The sequence below is a fragment of the Lepidochelys kempii genome, chromosome 6 (genome assembly GCF_965140265.1).
Source record: "Lepidochelys kempii isolate rLepKem1 chromosome 6, rLepKem1.hap2, whole genome shotgun sequence".
Taxonomy (NCBI): Eukaryota; Metazoa; Chordata; order Testudines; family Cheloniidae; genus Lepidochelys; species Lepidochelys kempii.
Window position 1 is genome coordinate 16409181 of NC_133261.1, and position 19791 is coordinate 16428971.

At 53.6% G+C, this 19791-nt stretch overlaps 1 protein-coding gene across 1 annotated transcript; it reads left to right on the forward strand.

Annotated features, from left to right (window-relative positions):
* The first annotated feature begins 13584 nt into the window (after positions 1–13584).
* LRRC10B (leucine rich repeat containing 10B) lies at positions 13585–19288 on the forward strand. The gene has a single exon (XM_073346932.1). It carries the CDS (start codon positions 14002–14004, stop codon positions 14890–14892), a length of 891 nt encoding a protein of 296 aa, XP_073203033.1. The 5' UTR covers positions 13585–14001; the 3' UTR covers positions 14893–19288.
* The last annotated feature ends 503 nt before the right edge of the window (positions 19289–19791 follow it).

Consider the following 19791-nt stretch of genomic DNA (forward strand, 5'->3'; position numbering starts at 1 on the left):
GCCTGGCTCAGGTGCCCCAGCACGGCAATGCCAACCCGCTCATGCATGTGTGTTAGGAACCAACTGGCGAGCTTTCCCTTGTGCCCTGAAAGGAGCAGCTGCACTGTGGCGGTACCCAGATGGGAGAGGGGTAATAGCAGAGCGATGGGCTGGAATTGTCTCTTCAGCTGCCAGCTGGTACCTATTAATATACAGTCTGACACACCCCTGCGTTTCCTCCCAGTCCTGTCACACTGTGCATCTACACGCACTGCATTTAATGACTCTCTTCCTACGGCTCCCCTCCCCATCCCAAATGGCTGGCAGCTCGATTCCCACACCCTCGCATGTCCCAAATACACCGGCACCTCATGGGGTGATGTATAGGTAATAGGATCCTTTCCCATGCCCCATAACCTACTGTACGGGGAGGTGCACATACACAGAGTAGTCTCCACGCTCCCAGCATGGTGTGATGGTACATGCACAAAGCAGGGTCTCCAGACACCCAGCGTGGTGTGATATATATACACACACGCATACCACATTCCCTGTATTGTGTGATGCACTCACATACAGTAGGGTCTCCAGATTCCCAACATGGTGTGTACATGCACCCACACACAGTCGGAGCTCCACATTCCCAACATGGTGTGATACACACAAAGACAGAGTTGGGTTTCCAGCCTTCCAGCATGGTGTAATGTTATATAGATACACAGCGGGGTCTCAATTCACGGAATGGTGTTAAGCTTGCACGTGCACATGGGTAGGGTCTCCACACTCCCAGCATAGTGGGATGCGCACACACACGCAATAGGGTCTCTAGGCTCCCAGCTTGGCATGATGCACACATGCACAGTGGGATCTCCCTGCATGGGGTGATATAAGACGTAGGCTTTTTCCCTGTTTGGTGTAGTATTGACCTTTTGGCTCCTGGGACTGCAATGCACACCCTCTGCACTCCTGCCCTCGGTCTCAGTTTCTGCCCCAAACCATGATATCTCCCTCTTTCCCGCTCTCATGTTGCTCTCTGGAGGGTAGTTTCATTTCCTAGTGCATGTTTCATGAGCTGGGTTGGGGCCTCTGACTTTGACAACACTGAGTGCAGTCAGTGATACCAAACAAGCTGGCCTCATGTTGCAGGTAACAATGCCTTGCTGCAGCTCTGTTTTCCAGCACACCTGAGCCTGCCGACACCTGATCTCCCCCCCCACACTCTGCAGAGGGGAAGCTGGCTGGGGGCTGTAGCTTTGCCCAGCAATCCTGCTACATCTCACAGCTTCCCTGGCTACAGCTCACTCAGAACCTCGAGTTAACACATGTAACACTAGATGTGAAAGGAAACTGCAAGTGGGGGGTGAATTCTGAGTGTGTGTGTGTGTGTCATGGCCTGCATCATGTTTGTAGTGTGTGCAGGAGTATTTAGAGATGGGTAAATCCTATTGGCTCCATCAGCCATAGCCCATCCTGTACACCTAGGCTAGATTCTCCCCCATAACTGTGTCTAGTTTCCGTGTCCCAAGTGGCCGACTTCCCACAATCTGACGGATCTCACCGCTGGGAACATTTTCCTGGTAGGCAGCCTAAATTTTCCCTCATCTCATCATTTCTACTTCCCCTCCCTCCTTCCACCCACATCCCCGCCCCCGCAAGAATCCCTCCATCAGCTTGACATGCTGCAGGGACTGCCAGACTGTCACATTCCCCACTGCCACCTGGCTTAACCAGGCAGGATAGAGTTCACTCCTTTAATCTCATAAACCAGCCCCTCCAGCCTAGCTGGTTCTTTTTGTTATGCTTCTCTGATCTCCTTTAAGCCTCTCTGGTGAGGTGGGACCCCAACCCAACTACAGCTGGTCTGTCAGCAGAGCCAGATAGCAGGACCTCCCTGCCCTTATGAGGATCATGATAATAGGTGGGCAGAAGCATTATCCCCATTTTACAGATGGGAAAAATGAGGCACAGACAGGCAAAGTGACTTGCCCAAGACTATCCAGCAGGCCAGTGGCAGAGCTGGGAATAGACCCGAAGTCTCCTGAATCCCAGTTCAGTGCCCTGTCCACTACCTCTGCCTGTATAGCACAGAATCACACTATTTTTAAAATTTTTGCTGTCCAATCACGTCTAATGTCCTGTCCCTTATAACTCCAGATCTCTGCCTTAGCCTAACTTCCGGCTGGATTTCTCATTCCCATTTCACATCTATCTATGGGATTCTATTTCTTCAACTGGGTTAGCTTCACTTTCCCAAGATGGCTCTCCCTGTGCTGCTTGCATTTGTGTTTGAGTGCGCAGCGGTTCTGGATCTGACTCTGAGTGTGCGTGTGCATTCCTGCGTGAACCCCATGCCTGTCTGCACGTTTGTGTGTACGCCTGTACATGGCAGGTGATCCCAGCGAATGATGATGTGCTAGGTAATGGACCACGGTTTCATGGCTGTTCAGAGCACCCAGCAATGCCTTAGTACAGGGTACGGCCCGTGGGCCGGATCCAGCCTGTCAGGGATTTCAATCCGGCCCACGGGATTGCCAGCCCTGTGGCACAGCGGGACTAAGGCAGGCTCCCTGCCTGCCCTAGCCCCATGCCACTCCCAGAAGCGGCTGGCACCACGTCACTGTGGTCCCTGGGGGCGGGGGGAGGGGCGCTGCCCTCACCTACTAGCACTGCCCTCCGCAGCTCCCATTGGCCAGGAATGGGGGAAAGGAGACCAATGGGAGCTACAGGGGTGGTACCACAGGCGAGGGCAGCGCACGGCGGAGCCACCTGCTCCACCCCACCCCCAGGAGCCACTGCCGGACATGCTGGCCACTGCAGGAACCAGCGCGGGGCAGGGCAGGCAGGGAGCCTGCCTTAGCCCTGCTGCGTGCTGCTGCCACCATGGAGCTGCTTGTCGTAAGCGGCACCAGGTCGGAGCCCACACCCTGAACCCCTCCTGCACCCCATACCTCAACCCCTGGCCTGCCAAGCCCCCCAGTCCTCTGCCTTGAGCCCTCTGCCGCACCCCTCCTGCACCCCAACCGCCTGCCCTGAGCCCCCCTGCACTCTGCACCCCCTCCTGCACCCCAACCCCCTGCCGCATCCTGCCTGCACCCCAACCCCCTGCCCTGAGCCCCCCTGCACTCTGCACCCCCTCCTGCACCCCAACCCCCTGCCGCATCCTGCCTGCACCCCAACCCCCTGCCCTGAGCCCTCTCGTGCACCCCGCAGCTCTCCTGCACCCCAACCGCCTGCCCTGAGCCCCCCTGCACTCTGCACCCCAACCCCTTGCCCTGAGCCCCCTGTTGCACCCTGCCTGCACCCCAACCCCCTGCCCTGAGCCCCCTCCTGTACTCCACACTCCTCCTGCACCCCAACCCCTTGCCCTGAGCCCCTTCCCACACCCAGCACTCCCTCCTGCATCCCAACCCCCTGCTCTAGCCCTACTTTCATGGCCCTACATACAATTTTCCCACCCAGGTGTGGCCCTCAGGCCAAAATGTTTGCCCACCCCTGCCCTAGCATGAAAGGAGCATAGGGGTGTGGAGCTGAAACGTATGCTGGGGTTGTTGACTTCATCTCAGAAGACAGACAGGGCTGTACATAGCTCTGAAAAAAAAAATCCCTGTTACCTTTACAACCATCTGGAGTGAGACTCATTCAGAGCAAGCGTTACTCATGACAACGGATATATAAAGGACTGAGGAGGAGTTAGTACCAAAATAACTAGCCTGGGGACCCAGCCACAGAATGACTGGGGATAAGGGGAGAGCTGGCAAGGACTGAACCATGGTACACTGTTCAGGGGGTGTATGAAGGAGACTGACCAGCTGATGGCTCACCCCAGTAGTAAGTCACAGTCATTGCCTGGTGTAAGAGCCGGCTCCAATTCCCCTTGAAGGCAATAGACAACTGTCCATTTCCATGTGGTTGGATCAGGGCCTGAGAGGAGCATCCACCACAGCACAGGCTCAGGTGTGTCCCCGTTGTGGCTGTGCATACACGTACGTGTGTGGTTATGACAGGCCCTCGTACTGGCCTGCGTGTGATTCACTGTTTGCACGTGCTGGCCCTGTGCTGTGCACGAGTGCTGCTTGGTATAAGCTTGCTAGTGAGAATAGGGTTAACTCCCCCCTCCCATGCATGCCCACGGGCAAAGCCGGGGCTCACGTGAGCAGGCCTGGCAGTAGGTGCATGCAGCAACCATTCTAGCCTGCGCTTGGGTTTGTGTAATGAGTCCTGCAGAGGGGGGCTGGTGTGCAGGCCGCTGGCTGATGAGCTGGTGAGGCTGCTCTTTCTCCTCTGGCGTCCTTTGCTGTGTTTAAAATGAAAACTGATCACAGCCGGAGACAATTAGGGTCTGAATTACAGAGGCACTCAGCGCCCCCAACCCCCAAGGAAAACAATGTGATTTGGTGCACAAAAGGAAGGGTGGGCTTGGAGCTGAGGCACTGGAAGACCTGGGTTCAGTACCTGGCTCTGCCCCAGACATGTGGGACCTTAGACAAGTCACTGCATTTCTCTGAGCCTCATTTCCCTACGTGTAAAATGGGGATAATGATCCTTCCTTTGTCTGTGTAGACTCGGCACTCTTCAGGGGAGGGGCTGTCTCTCACTGTGTGTCTGTGCAGCGCCTGGCACAAGGGGCCCTGATCTCAACCAGGACTTGGACTGCTCCTGCGGTGTGTCTGTGCAGCGCCTGGCACAACAGGGCCCTGATCTCTGCCGGGGCAGGGACTGTCTCTCACAGTGCACCTGTGCAGCGCCTGGCACTCTGGGACCTGATCTTGGTCAGTGCCTCTAGGTGCCGTTGTAACACAAATAACACCAGAGCTCAGTGCCTCAGGAACTCAGGTGGGGCACCCAAAATTAATGAACGGTTCTGAGATTCTGGGGCTCCCAGTTTTGTTACAGGTTGTTTGGTGTCTACACGCTGTGAGTAACACTGGCTGCTCCTGAGCATTTCTTGTACAGCAGCAATTCTTGCCTCTCAGTCAGTCCGTGTGTGACAGAGTAACACCCGGGCAGACACACGCTCTCTGGCTGGTCAAACAGGCGGCGGCTGTTTGTTCTGAGCAATGCACCATTAACAAGGGTGGGGCAGAATGTTGGGCTGACCCAGGAGGAAAAGGGGAGTGAGAGGCTGACCTGACCTAGGGCAATGAGGGGGGAGTAAAGGGGATGAGGACAGCTGGACCCAGGCTTGTGAGAGGGGGTTGAGTGGCTTCCTGACCAATCCCTGTGAGTGAATTCTCAGCTCTTAAGTGTGTTAGTAATGGTGGTGGTGGGAATGGACCTCAGACTATCTAGTTTAGCTAATCAAAAATATTCTAATCATGTTCTTATCCCACGGTTAGCACTGAGGTATTGTGCAATGAGACGTGAGGGACTTGGAATCTCAGCCCCCACTACCAGAACACAGGACCCTGGGTTGCCCCATCTGTAGTTACAGCACAGGAACGAACCGGACACACATTACACTCTCTCCTTACTTGGGCAAAACCCCCATTGATTTGGTTCCTTATTTAGTACAGGCTCCGTCTTTAGTCTGGCAAACTCCTGTTGACATTGGTGGGAATTTTGCCTGAGTAAGTACAGTATCCCACATGCAATCTATGGGAGAGTGTCATTGGGACAGTGGCCACTGGAGGGCTGTCTGAGTATAATTTTTCCCAGGGAAGGTCTTGTGGATGACACAGCTGATTTGAACAGGGAACTAAGGCAGGAGAGTGGCTGAGTACAAAACACCTGGAGGGATGTGTAAGAGGCAATAAGAGATACACAACTGCTGATCGATAACTATATCTCGAAGCATCTTTTGTCTTGGTGGGATGAGATGGCAAAAAATGGGGGTAGGGGTTGGGATCTATGGTACCAGGGGTCTTGGTTCTGCTTATGATCCTTTTCTGTGACAGTGGGGTCTCCACCTGGTACTTCAGAGCCTGGGGTTGTTAAGCTATTTCTCTAACCTGGGAATGAGGCAGGGGGTGTTGTGAATGGATCTGGAGAAGGTGGCTGTCTTCTCCAGCTCACTTCCAGCCACAGGGAGAAGAATAGAAAAAAGGGGAGGAGAGAAGATAAGAAGATCTCAAACTGAACCAAAGTAGCTAGGCTGTGCTGAAGAAGAGAAATTATGGCTTTTTTAGTTATTTCTGGAGGAGAGGAGACTTAGGAAATTCAAAAGATGAGGAGATGCAACAGTTTCCATGAGCAGAACCTGGATACAGGAGAGGAGCCAGGACTTGATAATTTAAAACTCACTGAATATGAGTGAAGCAACTAGTGGACAATGTTTGGGAACATTACTGTAAGAAGAGTAGGTACTTGGGGTGGAACAGAATTGAGGGTGGCAAGGAATGAGCTGAAGGAAGGGCCAGATGCACAGCTAGTGTACATCAGCATAAATCCATTGACTGTGTCCATTCCCACCAGCCGAGGAGCCAGATCATCATCTCTAGCAGGGCCACCAGCTCTAAGGTACTGATGCAGATCTTTGCTGTCTTCTCAGAATGCAGTGGACACAAGGGTCAGTGCAGGGCAGTCAAAACCCAGTATCTCAAAAGGGATAAGGATGACTAGGTCTCTGAAAGAAACCAGGCTGGGTGACGTGGGAGTTTATGTACTGTCCCTTAACATGCACATGCATGCATGTTTGTGTGTGCATGGATGTTTGGTGTGTGTAAGCCTTTGGATACCACAGTGGTGGCATGGTATATGAATCTACACAGAACAGAACAGAAACGCATGCATGTTTGTATATGTTTGCTGTATGAATTTAGGCACATGTGGTTGTGTGCGAATGTACATTAGTTTTCTGTGTGTGTATACATGTATGTTTAGGCATGTAGGTGAATTAAATATTTGTGTATGGCATATCTTGTGCGTGGGTGTACATTCAGTGTGTTTGTTTGCATGTAATTTGAATGTGTATGTGTTCTTTACATGTGCATATTTGTGCACAAATACTGTGTATGTGTGCCTGTTTGCTCTGTGTATTTAGGGACACAGGTGTGTGTGTGAATGCAGATATGTATAGGGATGTAGGTGATTTCAGTATTTGTGTATGGCATAGACTGCATGGGTGCAAATTCAGTGCATTTTGTGTTTGCATGTAATTTTAATGTGTATGTTTGTTCTTTATGTGGGCATATTTGTGCACAAATACCATACATGTATGTGTCCTTGTGTGCATATGCCCAGGTACATGGAGGTGAGTTCATTTGGTGTACAGATCTGCATGTACATGAGGTCAGCATGTTTGCGTATGTGCCTCTTAATTTTGTTGTAGGACACAGGAGTTCATGTATGTGGGCATGCGGATCTCTTGTGTGCTGCATTAAGTGGGAGGAAGGGGATACTGAAAAGATACAGGATGAACCAAGTATGGGGGAGTTTTGTTTTCAACATGATTTGGTGGAAAATGAATTAGATGAAATGAGAAGGGAAGGGGGGAAAGTAAAGGCAGATGCTGTGACCTCTTGTAACCTCTGGGCTAATTGGCTTCACTCTGTCGGGAGATCAATAAACTCTTGTCAGCACAATTCTCATTCCAGCCTCTCACAGGAACTCACAACAAACCTACCAGGCCTGTGGGTAACAAACAGAAATACCCCATCCCAATCAAGAGCTGGGACTGGGACACAGGCCTGAACCTTCTTTGGTATCATGACATTCCTACAGGGAGGGGGACAAACAGGGTTTATTATTTATATGATTGTCACTGCCTGCCATATGCTCACAAGATAGAGCTATGAAGACAGTTCCACCCCTGAGGCTAAACTACCAGAGGATTAACTGATAAAGGAATAACTCTCCTGATCAAAGGAATTTCCAGTGTACCTGCCCAATCCAAGCCATGCAAGCTGCTGGCCTAATCCAAGCCATAAAAGATGCTTGGCTTGGGAGACCTTGCCTATCTAAATGCCAACCTAAGCCAAACCACGTGAGCTGCCTGAGTTCCAACCAACTCAAGGCTGGTTGAGTGTATTAGAGAGAGATGGTTGGGGTCTTGTGGGAAGACCTTCATTAGGTTTGTAAGCAAGAGTGATTTTGTGCATGCCCAGGAAAGCTGGTTGGGTGTATGCTGGAGGTTGTTGGTTGGATGTGAGTGTGGGGGGTGGATTAGGTGGAAGGAGAAGACAGGACTGGTGCAGTGCTGTGTGTATGTGTTGGTTGAGGGTGTGGAGGATAAGTTTTGATGGGTCCTGTTTTGTATGGCTGGCTGCATGAGCAGGGATTGTTAGTGTGATTTGAGGTGTACCCAGGGGATTGCCATATGAAGAATCATAGAATATCAGGGTTGGAAGGGACCTCAGGAAGTCATCTAGTCCAACCCCCTGCTCAAAGCAGTTAAATTATCCCAGCCAGGGCTTTGTCAAGCCTGACCTTAAAAACCTCTAAGGAAGGAGATTCTACCACCTCCCTAGGTAACGCATTCCAGTGTTTCACCACCCTCCTAGTGAAAAAGTTTTTCCTAATATCCAACCTAAACCTCCCCCACTGCAACTTGAGACCATTACTCCTTGTCCTGTCCTCTTCTACCACTGAGAATAGTCTAGAATCATCCTCTCTGGAACCCCCTCTCAGGTAGTTGAAAGCAGCTATCAAATCCCCCCTCCTTCTTCTCTTCTGCAGACTAAACAATCCCAGTTCCCTCAGCCTCTCCTCATAAGTCATGTGTTCCAGACCCCTAATCATTTTTGTTGCCCTTCACTGGACTCTTTCCAATTTCTCCACATCCTTCTTGTAGTGTGGGGCCCAAAACTGGACACAGTACTCCAGATGAGGCCTCACCAATGTCGAATAGAGGGGGACGATCACGTCCCTCGATCTCCTTGCTATGCCCCTACTTATACATCCCAAAATGCCATTGGCCTTCTTGGCAACAAGGGCACACTGCTGACTCACATCCAGCTTCTCGTCCACTGTCACCCCAGGTCCTTTTCCGCAGAACTGCTGCCTAGCCATTCGGTCCCTAGTCTGTAGCTGTGCATTGGGTTCTTCCGTCCTAAGTGCAGGACCCTGCACTTATCCTTATTGAACCTCATCAGATTTCTTTTGACCCAATCCTCCAATTTGTCTAGGTCTTTCTGTATCCTATCCCTGCCCTCCAGCGTATCTACCACTCCTCCCAGTTTAGTATCATCCACAAATTTGCTGAGAGTGCAATCCACACCATCCTCCAGATCATTTATGAAGATATTGAACAAAACCGGCCCCAGGACCGACCCCTGGGGCACTCCACTTGACACCGGCTGCCAACTAGACATGGAGCCATTGATCACTACCCGTTGAGCCCGACAATCTAGCCAACTTTCTACCCACCTTATAGTGCATTCATCCAGCCCATACTTCTTTAACTTGCTGACAAGAATACTGTGGGAGACCGTGTCAAAAGCTTTGCTACAGTCAAGAAACAATACATCCACTGCTTTCCCTTCATCCACAGAACCAGTAATCTCATCATAGAAGGCGATTAGATTAGTCAGGCATGACCTTCCCTTGGTGAATCCATGCTGACTGTTCCTGATCACTTTCCTCTCATGTAAGTGCTTCAGGATTGATTCTTTGAGGACCTGCTCCATGATTTTTCTGGGGACTGAGGTGAGGCTGACTGGAAGAAGAAAGGACTGGTTGGAGAATTCTCGAGTGTACACTGAAATCCCATGAGATCGAATGCCATTAATGGGCTGATGACACCCAGCTCTACATCTCCGGTGCAGAGGATGGCAATGATGTGTCTGAAGGAACCTGGACAAAAGGAAGCCGGCTTCAGTTAAACCCAGGGAAGAGAGTACCTCAGGTCCTGTTAGTAGGAAGAGGAAAACTTTCTGAGGCAGTGGCATTTGCAGTGGTACTTGCCAAGCAGTCAAGGCAGTGACAAGTCTTGGGGTGCTCATTGCTACTCCTGGATACACAAACAAGAGTAGCCAGGGATATCTTCTTCTTACTTTGATTAACCAGAAGACCCTCTGTTGTGCAGGGGTGTGTCTCTGTGAGGGAGTTGTGGAAAGGTGTTCACATGGGATGTAGCAGAAGTTGGTTTGGCGGTGGTGGTATGCAGGGAGACCTATGGTGAGTGTAGCTAGGAGGGGAGTTGTGTGGTGGCTATAGGTGGGAAGTCCCTCAGTGTAGCTGGCAAGGGGGTTGTGTGGTGGCTGCAGGAGGGGAGGGGAGTCCCTCAGTGTAGCTGGGGTGGGGGTTGTGTGGTGGCTGTAGGAGAGGGGAGTCTCTCAGTGTAGCTGGGCTGGGGGGGTTACGCAGCAGGTATAGCAGGAGAAGGGGTTGTGCAGTGGGTGTAGCTGGGTTGTGGGGGTTTTATGGTGGGTATAGCTGGGGTGTGGTGACTGTTGGAGGATAGGAAGTCTCTCAATGGAGCTGGGCTGGGGTTGTGCGGTGGGTGCAGCATGGGAGGAAGTTGTACAGTGGGTGGGGCTGGGGTGTGGTGGCTGTTAGAGGGTAGGGAGTCTCTCAGTGGAGCTGGGCTGGGTTGTGCGGTGGGGGTAGCAGGGGAGGAAGTTGTACAGGGGGTGGAGCTGGGGTGTGGTGGCTGTTGGAGGGTAGGGAGTCTCTCAGTGGAGCTGGGCTGGGTTGTGTGGTGGGTGTAGCAGGGAAGGAAGTTGTACAGTGAGTGGGGCTGGGGTGTGGTGGCTGTTGGAGGGTAGGGAGTCTCTCAGTGGAGCTGGGCTGGGTTGTGCGGTGGGGGTAGCAGGGAAGGAAGTTGTACAGGGGGTGGAGCTGGGGTGTGGTGGCTGTTGGAGGGTAGGGAGTCTCTCAGTGGAGCTGGGCTGGGTTGTGCGGTGGGGGTAGCAGGGGAGGAAGTTGTACAGGGGGTGGAGCTGGGGTGTGGTGGCTGTTGGAGGGTAGGGAGTCTCTCAGTGGAGCTGGGCTGGGTTGTGTGGTGGGGGTAGCAGGGAAGGAAGTTGTACAGTGAGTGGGGCTGGGGTGTGGTGGCTGTTGGAGGGTAGGGAGTCTCTCAGTGGAGCTGGGCTGGGTTGTGCGGTGGGGGTAGCAGGGAAGGAAGTTGTACAGTGAGTGGGGCTGGGGTGTGGTGGCTGTTGGAGGGTAGGGAGTCTCTCAGTGGAGCTGGGCTGGGTTGTGCGGTGGGGGTAGCAGGGGAGGAAGTTGTACAGGGGGTGGAGCTGGGGTGTGGTGGCTGTTGGAGGGTAGGGAGTCTCTCAGTGGAGCTGGGCTGGGTTGTGTGGTGGGGGTAGCAGGGGAGGAAGTTGTACAGTGAGTGGGGCTGGGGTGTGGTGGCTGTTGGAGGGTAGGGAGTCTCTCAGTGGAGCTGGGCTGGGTTGTGTGGTGGGGGTAGCAGGGGAGGAAGTTGTACAGGGGGTGGAGCTGGGGTGTGGTGGCTGTTGGAGGGTAGGGAGTCTCTCAGTGGAGCTGGGCTGGGTTGTGTGGTGGGGGTAGCAGGGAAGGAAGTTGTACAGTGAGTGGGGCTGGGGTGTGGTGGCTGTTGGAGGGTAGGGAGTCTCTCAGTGGAGCTGGGCTGGGTTGTGCGGTGGGTGTAGCAGGGGAGGAAGTTGTACAGTGAGTGGGGCTGGGGTGTGGTGGCTGTTGGAGGGTAGGGAGTCTCTCAGTGGAGCTGGGCTGGGTTGTGTGGTGGGTGTAGCAGGGAAGGAAGTTGTACAGTGAGTGGGGCTGGGGTGTGGTGGCTGTTGGAGGGTAGGGAGTCTCTCAGTGGAGCTGGGCTGGGTTGTGTGGTGGGTGTAGCAGGGAAGGAAGTTGTACAGTGAGTGGGGCTGGGGTGTGGTGGCTGTTGGAGGGTAGGGAGTCTCTCAGTGGAGCTGGGCTGGGTTGTGCGGTGGGGGTAGCAGGGGAGGAAGTTGTACAGTGAGTGGGGCTGGGGTGTGGTGGCTGTTGGAGGGTAGGGAGTCTCTCAGTGGAGCTGGGCTGGGTTGTGTGGTGGGGGTAGCAGGGGAGGAAGTTGTACAGTGAGTGGGGCTGGGGTGTGGTGGCTGTTGGAGGGTAGGGAGTCTCTCAGTGGAGCTGGGCTGGGTTGTGCGGTGGGTGTAGCAGGGGAGGAAGTTGTACAGTGAGTGGGGCTGGGGTGTGGTGGCTGTTGGAGGGTAGGGAGTCTCTCAGTGGAGCTGGGCTGGGTTGTGCGGTGGGTGTAGCAGGGGAGGAAGTTGTACAGTGAGTGGGGCTGGGGTGTGGTGGCTGTTGGAGGGTAGGGAGTCTCTCAGTGGAGCTGGGCTGGGTTGTGTGGTGGGGGTAGCAGGGGAGGAAGTTGTACAGGGGGTGGAGCTGGGGTGTGGTGGCTGTTGGAGGGTAGGGAGTCTCTCAGTGGAGCTGGGCTGGGTTGTGCGGTGGGTGTAGCAGGGGAGGAAGTTGTACAGTGAGTGGGGCTGGGGTGTGGTGGCTGTTGGAGGGTAGGGAGTCTCTCAGTGGAGCTGGGCTGGGTTGTGTGGTGGGGGTAGCAGGGAAGGAAGTTGTACAGGGGGTGGAGCTGGGGTGTGGTGGCTGTTGGAGGGTAGGGAGTCTCTCAGTGGAGCTGGGCTGGGTTGTGTGGTGGGGGTAGCAGGGGAGGAAGTTGTACAGGGGGTGGAGCTGGGGTGTGGTGGCTGTTGGAGGGTAGGGAGTCTCTCAGTGGAGCTGGGCTGGGTTGTGCGGTGGGGGTAACAGGGGAGGAAGTTGTACAGTGAGTGGGGCTGGGGTGTGGTGGCTGTTGGAGGGTAGGGAGTCTCTCAGTGGAGCTGGGCCGGGTTGTGTGGTGGGGGTAGCAGGGGAGGAAGTTGTACAGGGGGTGGAGCTGGGGTGTGGTGGCTGTTGGAGGGTAGGGAGTCTCTCAGTGGAGCTGGGCTGGGTTGTGCGGTGGGTGTAGCAGGGGAGGAAGTTGTACAGTGAGTGGGGCTGGGGTGTGGTGGCTGTTGGAGGGTAGGGAGTCTCTCAGTGGAGCTGGGCTGGGTTGTGCGGTGGGTGTAGCAGGGGAGGAAGTTGTACAGTGAGTGGGGCTGGGGTGTGGTGGCTGTTGGAGGGTAGGGAGTCTCTCAGTGGAGCTGGGCTGGGTTGTGTGGTGGGGGTAGCAGGGGAGGAAGTTGTACAGTGAGTGGGGCTGGGGTGTGGTGGCTGTTGGAGGGTAGGGAGTCTCTCAGTGGAGCTGGGCCGGGTTGTGCGGTGGGTGTAGCGGAGGAAGGGGTGTGGGGGTTGAGCCTGGGGCTGTAGCCCTGAGGTGTCTGTGCCCTGTGTAGCCTAGGTCGTCGTGAGGATACAGGTCCTGGGGGCGGGGCCGAGTGTAGCCGAGGCTGTGCGCGGGGGCGGGGGGGGGGCGAGGCCCGTGTCGGCTGGAGGCGGGGCAGGGCCTCGCGAGCGAGCCCTTATCGGGTACAGCCAGTCCCGCAGCAGCGGCCTCGGGAGTGGGCGTGTCATAGGGGCGGGGTCTGAATTCAGCCCGCCCGAGCGGCTCCGCCATAGGCGGGCTGTCCCGCGTGGGGGTTGCTATGGAGACGAGTCGCTAGGCGCCGGGTGTGTGGGAGCCGAGCTCAGACCGAGCCGGGAGCCCCGGAGCGAGAGGCCGGGAGGCACCGGGGGCCGCGCAGCGGCAGGGCCGGCACCACGCGGGGGGGAGGCCGATCCCGGGTAGGGGCAGGGTGCTAGCCCCGGGAGGGCGATCCAGGGGGTACCGGCCCGGCCCTGGCTGGGGGATCCCGGGGGCTTTGGTCCTGGTCCCGGGAGGCTGATCCGGGGGCACCGGCCCCATAGCCGGGGGGCTGTTGGGGGGCCCTGCTCCCGGCCCTGGCAGGAGGAGGCAAGGGGGAGCCAGCCCCATCCCTGGCACGGGGCACCCAAGGGGGGCACATGTCCTAGTCTCGGGGGAGGCGATCCAGAGGCACCAGTCCCAGCCCTGGCCGGAGGGGAGCAAGGGGGCACCAGTCCCAGCGCCAGGAGGCTGGTCGGTCCCATCCCTGACCGGGGAGGGGGCACTGGTCTTAGTCCCAGGAGGCCAATCCGGGGTGCACCAGGTTAGCTGGTTGTCATGTTCCCTGTGGGCTGCCCCGCTGGAGGCGGTGGCTCTCGTTATCCCAGCAGCCCTTGGCCATGAGAATGGGCAGCGCAGGGTCCTCAGGCAGGGAGGAGCGGCTGCCATCGGGAGCGGAGGAGCAGCTGAGTGGTGGGGATCAGACACTGGAGCTGACCGGGCGGCACCTGAAGCGGCTGCCAGGCCCAGTGTGTGCCCTGGGCAGCCTGCAGAAGCTCTACATCAGTGGCACGGGGTTGCGTGAGCTGCCTGAGGAAATCGAGGGACTGCGGGAGCTGCGCATCCTGGCACTGGACTTCAACAAGCTGGAGGAGGTGCCTGAGGCACTATGCCGCCTGCCCCGTCTCACCCGCCTCTACCTGGGCAGCAACCGCCTCTTTGGCCTCCCTGCAGAATTTGCCCAGCTCCAGACTCTGCGCTGCTTGTGGATTGAGAACAACTACCTGTACCATTTCCCTCGGGCCTTGCTCCAGATGCCTGCACTGCAGTCCTTGCAGATGGGTGACAATCGACTCCGGGCACTGCCAGGCAGCCTGCCGCGTATGACCGGCCTCCGGGGGCTATGGCTTTATGGGAATCGCTTTGAGGAGTTCCCACAGCCCCTGCTCCGCATGGCCCAGCTCCATATCCTTGACCTGGACCGCAACAAGATCATCGACTTCCCAGACCTGGCCCACCTAAAAGGGTTACGGCTCTTTTCCTATGACCATAATCCAGTTAAAGCACCACCCTGTGTGGCTGACACTGTCACCCTTGTGGGCGATGGGGCCCAGGAGCTGATGGAGGCCAGGGAGGAACGTCTCCAGAGCCTGCGGGAGCAGGAGGAGCAGGATGAACAGGAGGAGAATGGCTCAGAAGCCATGCAGGGCACCCTGAGGAACGACTCCTCTCTGCTGGAGGATGCTGAAGGCAGTTTCTCTGCCCTGGAATGCTCCCCAGAAGAAACATGAGAATGGGTACTACAACAACATGGTTGCTGCTCAGAAAATCTGGTGGACATTGTTGGGCTGGTATATCCGCTTCTGCGGTGCAAGGCGTTTGCATGGACCATCTCTGGCCATGGAGGGCCACAGTCTCCCAACTAGGGTCATGGGCAACTACCAGTCCAGGGAGTCACTATCTTCTTGCACGAGACAGGAAAACCATGAATCAAAGGGATCACCGTCTCCCTGCTGGGACCACAGACCACAAAGGGGAGTATCATCTATCTGCAGAAGTGCTGGGCAGTCACTGCACCCCTGAGACATCCTGCATAACCACAGGACGTGGGGGTTGGCAGGGGAAACCACAATGCTGTTGTGTTGGATAATCCCATTGGACCAGCTCTGTAGGAGGATGGTCCCTGTTTGAGATGGGCATTGATAAGAGTTGGCCTTCTCAGAACATCCAGCTTGTGGTGGAAGCCTGGAATTGAAAGGACTTTAATGTGACAATCTATGGCTGTTTGGTTAGGTATCTCTGAGTGATCTCTGCTACTTGCCATCCGGCCCATTGCCACGGGACTCAGAAGCAAGACAGGAAAAAGCCATGCTGTTTGGTTTGGTGGGGTTTTTTCATTCCCTTGGACTCCGCGCCCTGGAGGGCTACATGGTTCGAGCATGAACAGAAAAGCTTCTCACATCCTAGAGATTCCTATTCTGCTACTGGAATTAGACTCACAGAGAGAAACATCTCCCAAGCTGCTCCTTCCAGCTGTCAGCTTTGAAAAGAAGCTGATAGGAAAGCCTTGTTTGTGTGCAGCACTCGCTCTCTGGCCTGGAAAGGGTTTTTGCCTCCGCTCTTTGTATGGTGGGAAAAGGAGCCCTGTGCGCTGCTTTGCAGGCTGCCTGGACTTTCCATTCCCTTAAATGGGCACAGAAGCAAAAGCTGGTGTGAACTGGGCCACCAGGACTGTGTGCGTCTGGGGCAGTGGGGTGGCAGCAGCAGGACTCTCTCCGACTCTCTCTTTCCCCCTGGGGGTGGCAGGCTCATTCTCCCATTCCCCCGCGGGCTAGATTTGTACCAAATCTAAGCAATAAAAAGTAGAAAACTGAGAAAATCTGGTAGTGAGAGGAAGAGGCTCCCAGGCTGATTCTCAGGGAGGCTGCTGCCAGGATGGTTTATTTGGAAAGAGTATGTAAACAGAATCATATGGTCTGGGGAAAGGGAACTGGGTTCTCAAGCATCTGTGTTATTTTTAACATTTTGGGGAATCCTGTTTCCTCTCTCTGCCCGTCTCTGAACTGTACGGTCTTTTTTGCACTCTTCCTCGCTCTCCTCCATCCCTCCCCTGCTGCTGTCATTTGTGACTCCCTCTGCAGTGCAACTCCTCCCTCACTGGGAACTAGGTCCATTCTCCTTCCCTCCTTTCCATACCTCTCTCTGAGCTCCCCTCCATAGCGCTCTCCCCTCCTCTCTTCATCTCCTCCCCTCCACTCCTCCCTGGGCTGTGTTCACTCTCAGCCCAGCTTCAATCTCAGTAACTTTATTGGCATGGCAAAGTATACCAGTATTGCCAAAGTTAATACACTTTGTCAAGTCTCTGTGCCTTGGTCAGGGTTTTAGAGGATTAACTGGGTTTTATACCATGTGCCCACTATGATCTTTTGTGGATTTGCTGGCTGGGGGCCAGGTAGCATTAAGACATTTCCACTGTCTTTTTCCTTTCACTCAAAGTTATGTCATTTTTCTTCTTTACTTTTCTGCAAAGAGTCTTGCTAGTTCTGATCACTTGGAAAAGTCTCCTCCTCTTCTTTTGGATCTCATGCAGCAGAATAAAAAGTGCCTGTCAGTTTCAGTCTCTCCTGTCACATTGGGGTACAAAATTGCCCATCCTTGGGTTTCTAGTGGAAAGTGTCCTGGTTTCCATTTTTGCTTTGGGATCACTGTTTCAATACTTGGTGAGAGCACAGCTCTGTTTTACACAGTGCCCTGTAGATAGGAGGTCTGCTAGTGAGAAGGGAGCTAGAACAATCTAGCTGCTTGTGTTGATGATGTTCTCTAATTCCAGTAGCCAACATACTTTTCTTTTTTGGGGCTTTGTGCAGTGTCTGGAAGAAGGTGGGAAGATGTTACCTGTGTAAGAGTGGAGGGTGATTTTAGCAGTGCTTCTGTTCCCTCCAGTGCAGCCTGAGTGCCAATTGCTGTACTCCACACTCCCCACCCATAAAGATCTAGCAGTAGATTTATCCGCGGGTTGAAGGTAGCCGGAGGATTTTAAAGGTCTGTAGCACAGCCTGTAGCCAGCTGAGCCCTTCCTGCTGCATGACTATGAGGCCAAGGTGTGGCTTGTTCAGGTGGGTTCTGTGTGTGTCTGCACAGTAACATTTTAATTTGCTTTGGGGCTTTAAGCCCATGATTTTTGGTCTTTTCTAGGCTGAGCTGACAGGGCCTGTGTGCTGTTGTAGCAGGTGTCTCTGTAGCAGGTTCAGGTGCCTTGGGTGGGGATTAATCAGCCCAGTACTGATAACAGGAACAGTATGACTCATGTCTCTCAGAACTGCTCTGTCCCTGTCTGCGTCATTTTTGCTCTGGGGGCTGAATTGGTCTGTGTGACTAGGGGAGGCTCAAACTGCATAGTCTTGGTCCTGGAGCTGGCCCATCTGCACCTGAAAACCAAGTCCTCACTCTCTGTTGTTCTGTCTGAGCTGTGGGGTATCTCTTTCTGAGCCGTGCTCCCTCTGTCTCTATTTCAGCTGTGTCCTCTCTCTCTTGCTCTCTCCCACCTCATTTGAAAAGCCCTTGTGGAACCTGAGGATATGCCATCCCAGCTGCAATGGGCCACGAAGTGATGAGTAGAGAGGCTGGAAGGTCAGGCCAAGGGGCAAACACGGGAGGTGAGAGAGACTGACTCAGGTGGCTGTTGGGAAAACAAATTCTAATTGTGCTATCGAAATGACAGCGAGTGGAGGGGGAAAGAATGTCTCCTGACAGTTACAGCCCGTAGTGCTTCCCTGGCCCTTGTATTTCAGAGATCCAGAGTCCTGCTGCCCCTGTCTCTGTGAGTTAGGGGTATACAGCATGTTATCCCCATAGCACTCCGCACTGATCTCCTCTCTGAGCCCACTGCTGCTGCCTGCCCTGGCTAGCTCTGTGCACTGGGGCATGCCTGCCTGAGGCTTAGCGCACACATGAGTTTATTAAGCTGGGTACACTGAGGCTAAACTGCTGCCTGGGAAGGGCCTTTTATTGCTGATTGTCCAGACTCCCTTGAAATTGGTGGTGGGGATTCCTATACCTCTTAGAGGTGTTTTGTTTACCAAGATCAGGAATGTTGCTTAACTGGAGTAGTTAATTCATTCCCCTCTTCCTCCTGTTTTGAGTCATTTCTCTGCTCTCCTTCTCTTGATCAGCTTCAAGTGGTTTTATTAGGCTTCTTAAGGGAACAATTTCAAATGATTTCCTTTGCTGTTTCTTATAGTAACATCCGGAGTCAGCAAGAGGCTGCCAGGTCAGGGGCGGGGATTGAGAAGCAAGTTATCTCAGTCCCGCCCCCTCTGCTGGAGCGGGACATTGAACTGGCCGCAGTTGCTGAGTCAGCCCAGGAATCTGACTGTGTGGTATGTGTGGCAAGAATGCAGGTACCCACAGGAACACTGCTTGTGCTAAAGGCTGACTGGCCCTGGTTATCTTAATCCGCAGCCTCACTGAGCATGAAGTCTAAATCCTACTGCCCATTTGTGAAGGTGGAGTGAATTTCTACTGTCCTGCTCCAGCCAGGATGAGGGAAGGTCTCTTAGTCTTCCGAAGACCGGATCAGAGCAGTGAGTCCATCTCATCTGGTATTTCACTTCCTTGAGGCATTAGAGCAGATCAATGATCAGCTGGGCCAATATCTGTCCTCCTTGTTATAGTATAATAGACCCGTGGTCTGTCTAGTCTGGTATCCTGCCTCTGGCAGTAGCCAGTATGCTCCCCCGCATAATACATTGAATTGTGCAATACCATAGCAAGGTGATAGGGGGCAATAATGTTTCCTGATCCCAGATGGTGATCAGCTTTCACTGAAGCATAAGAACCTGTGGATCCCACTGAGTTCTTTTCCCCCATAACATCCTGCAGCAGTGAGTTTCCCAAGTTACTTGTCGGAACAGCGTGTGTCTGTGGACCAGTCCAAAGACTTCAGACCAAAGGTTTACATTTTTGATTTTAAAAACAGTCAGAGTTGCAAGACATTTTAAGTAGAGCTGGTCAAAAAATGTTCAGATGAGAGACAGTTTTCTCAAAACTCTCTGCGGGAGCATAGGGACTTTGACAAAATGTTGTTACGAAATAAAAATGGAACTGAAGGGTTGGGAAAAGGTCAAAGTGGAACGTTTTGGTTTTTCATTTTGAAATAACTTTATTTAGAAATGTATTTTGTTTTTTATCAGTAACATATAAACTTTTAAAAAAGTCAAAATCTGAACGAAATGTTTTGTTTGACCTGAAACTAAATTGTTTTGAAAATTTCATTTCATGGGAAATTTCACCGTTTTCTGTGTCCATGCTGGTGTGGCGCAAACCCAGGTTTTGAAATGTTGGAATTTCCTGCAGAAAAAAAAGGCTGCGTTTCAAGCGGCTCTGATTGTAACCAATAAGACTGCAGTATGCAAATGAACTACAGTCAAGTGTATGGAGGGATACGGAATGTTTGTGAGTTGTGAAGTTCCAGAATTGTGTCGCGATCTGGGAGGCCATTGTCTAGGGTTTCATCCAGGGTTGGCTTTGTTGTCTATGTATCAGGTGTGACACAGCTCTGCTGCCCGGTATCATAAGTTCACATTCCAGCTGGGTTGACTTAGCTTTTTTACTGAGAGAGAGAAACTGAGCGCCAGGCTTTAACCGGAGTGGTCCAGTCTGCTCTGTTTGGACATTAAAGTGCTCCCAGG

Bases quoted from the DNA above. Each gene is read 5' to 3' on its own strand.
- LRRC10B (XM_073346932.1), top strand. From the start codon at position 14,002: ATGAGAATGGGCAGCGCAGGGTCCTCAGGCAGGGAGGAGCGGCTGCCA.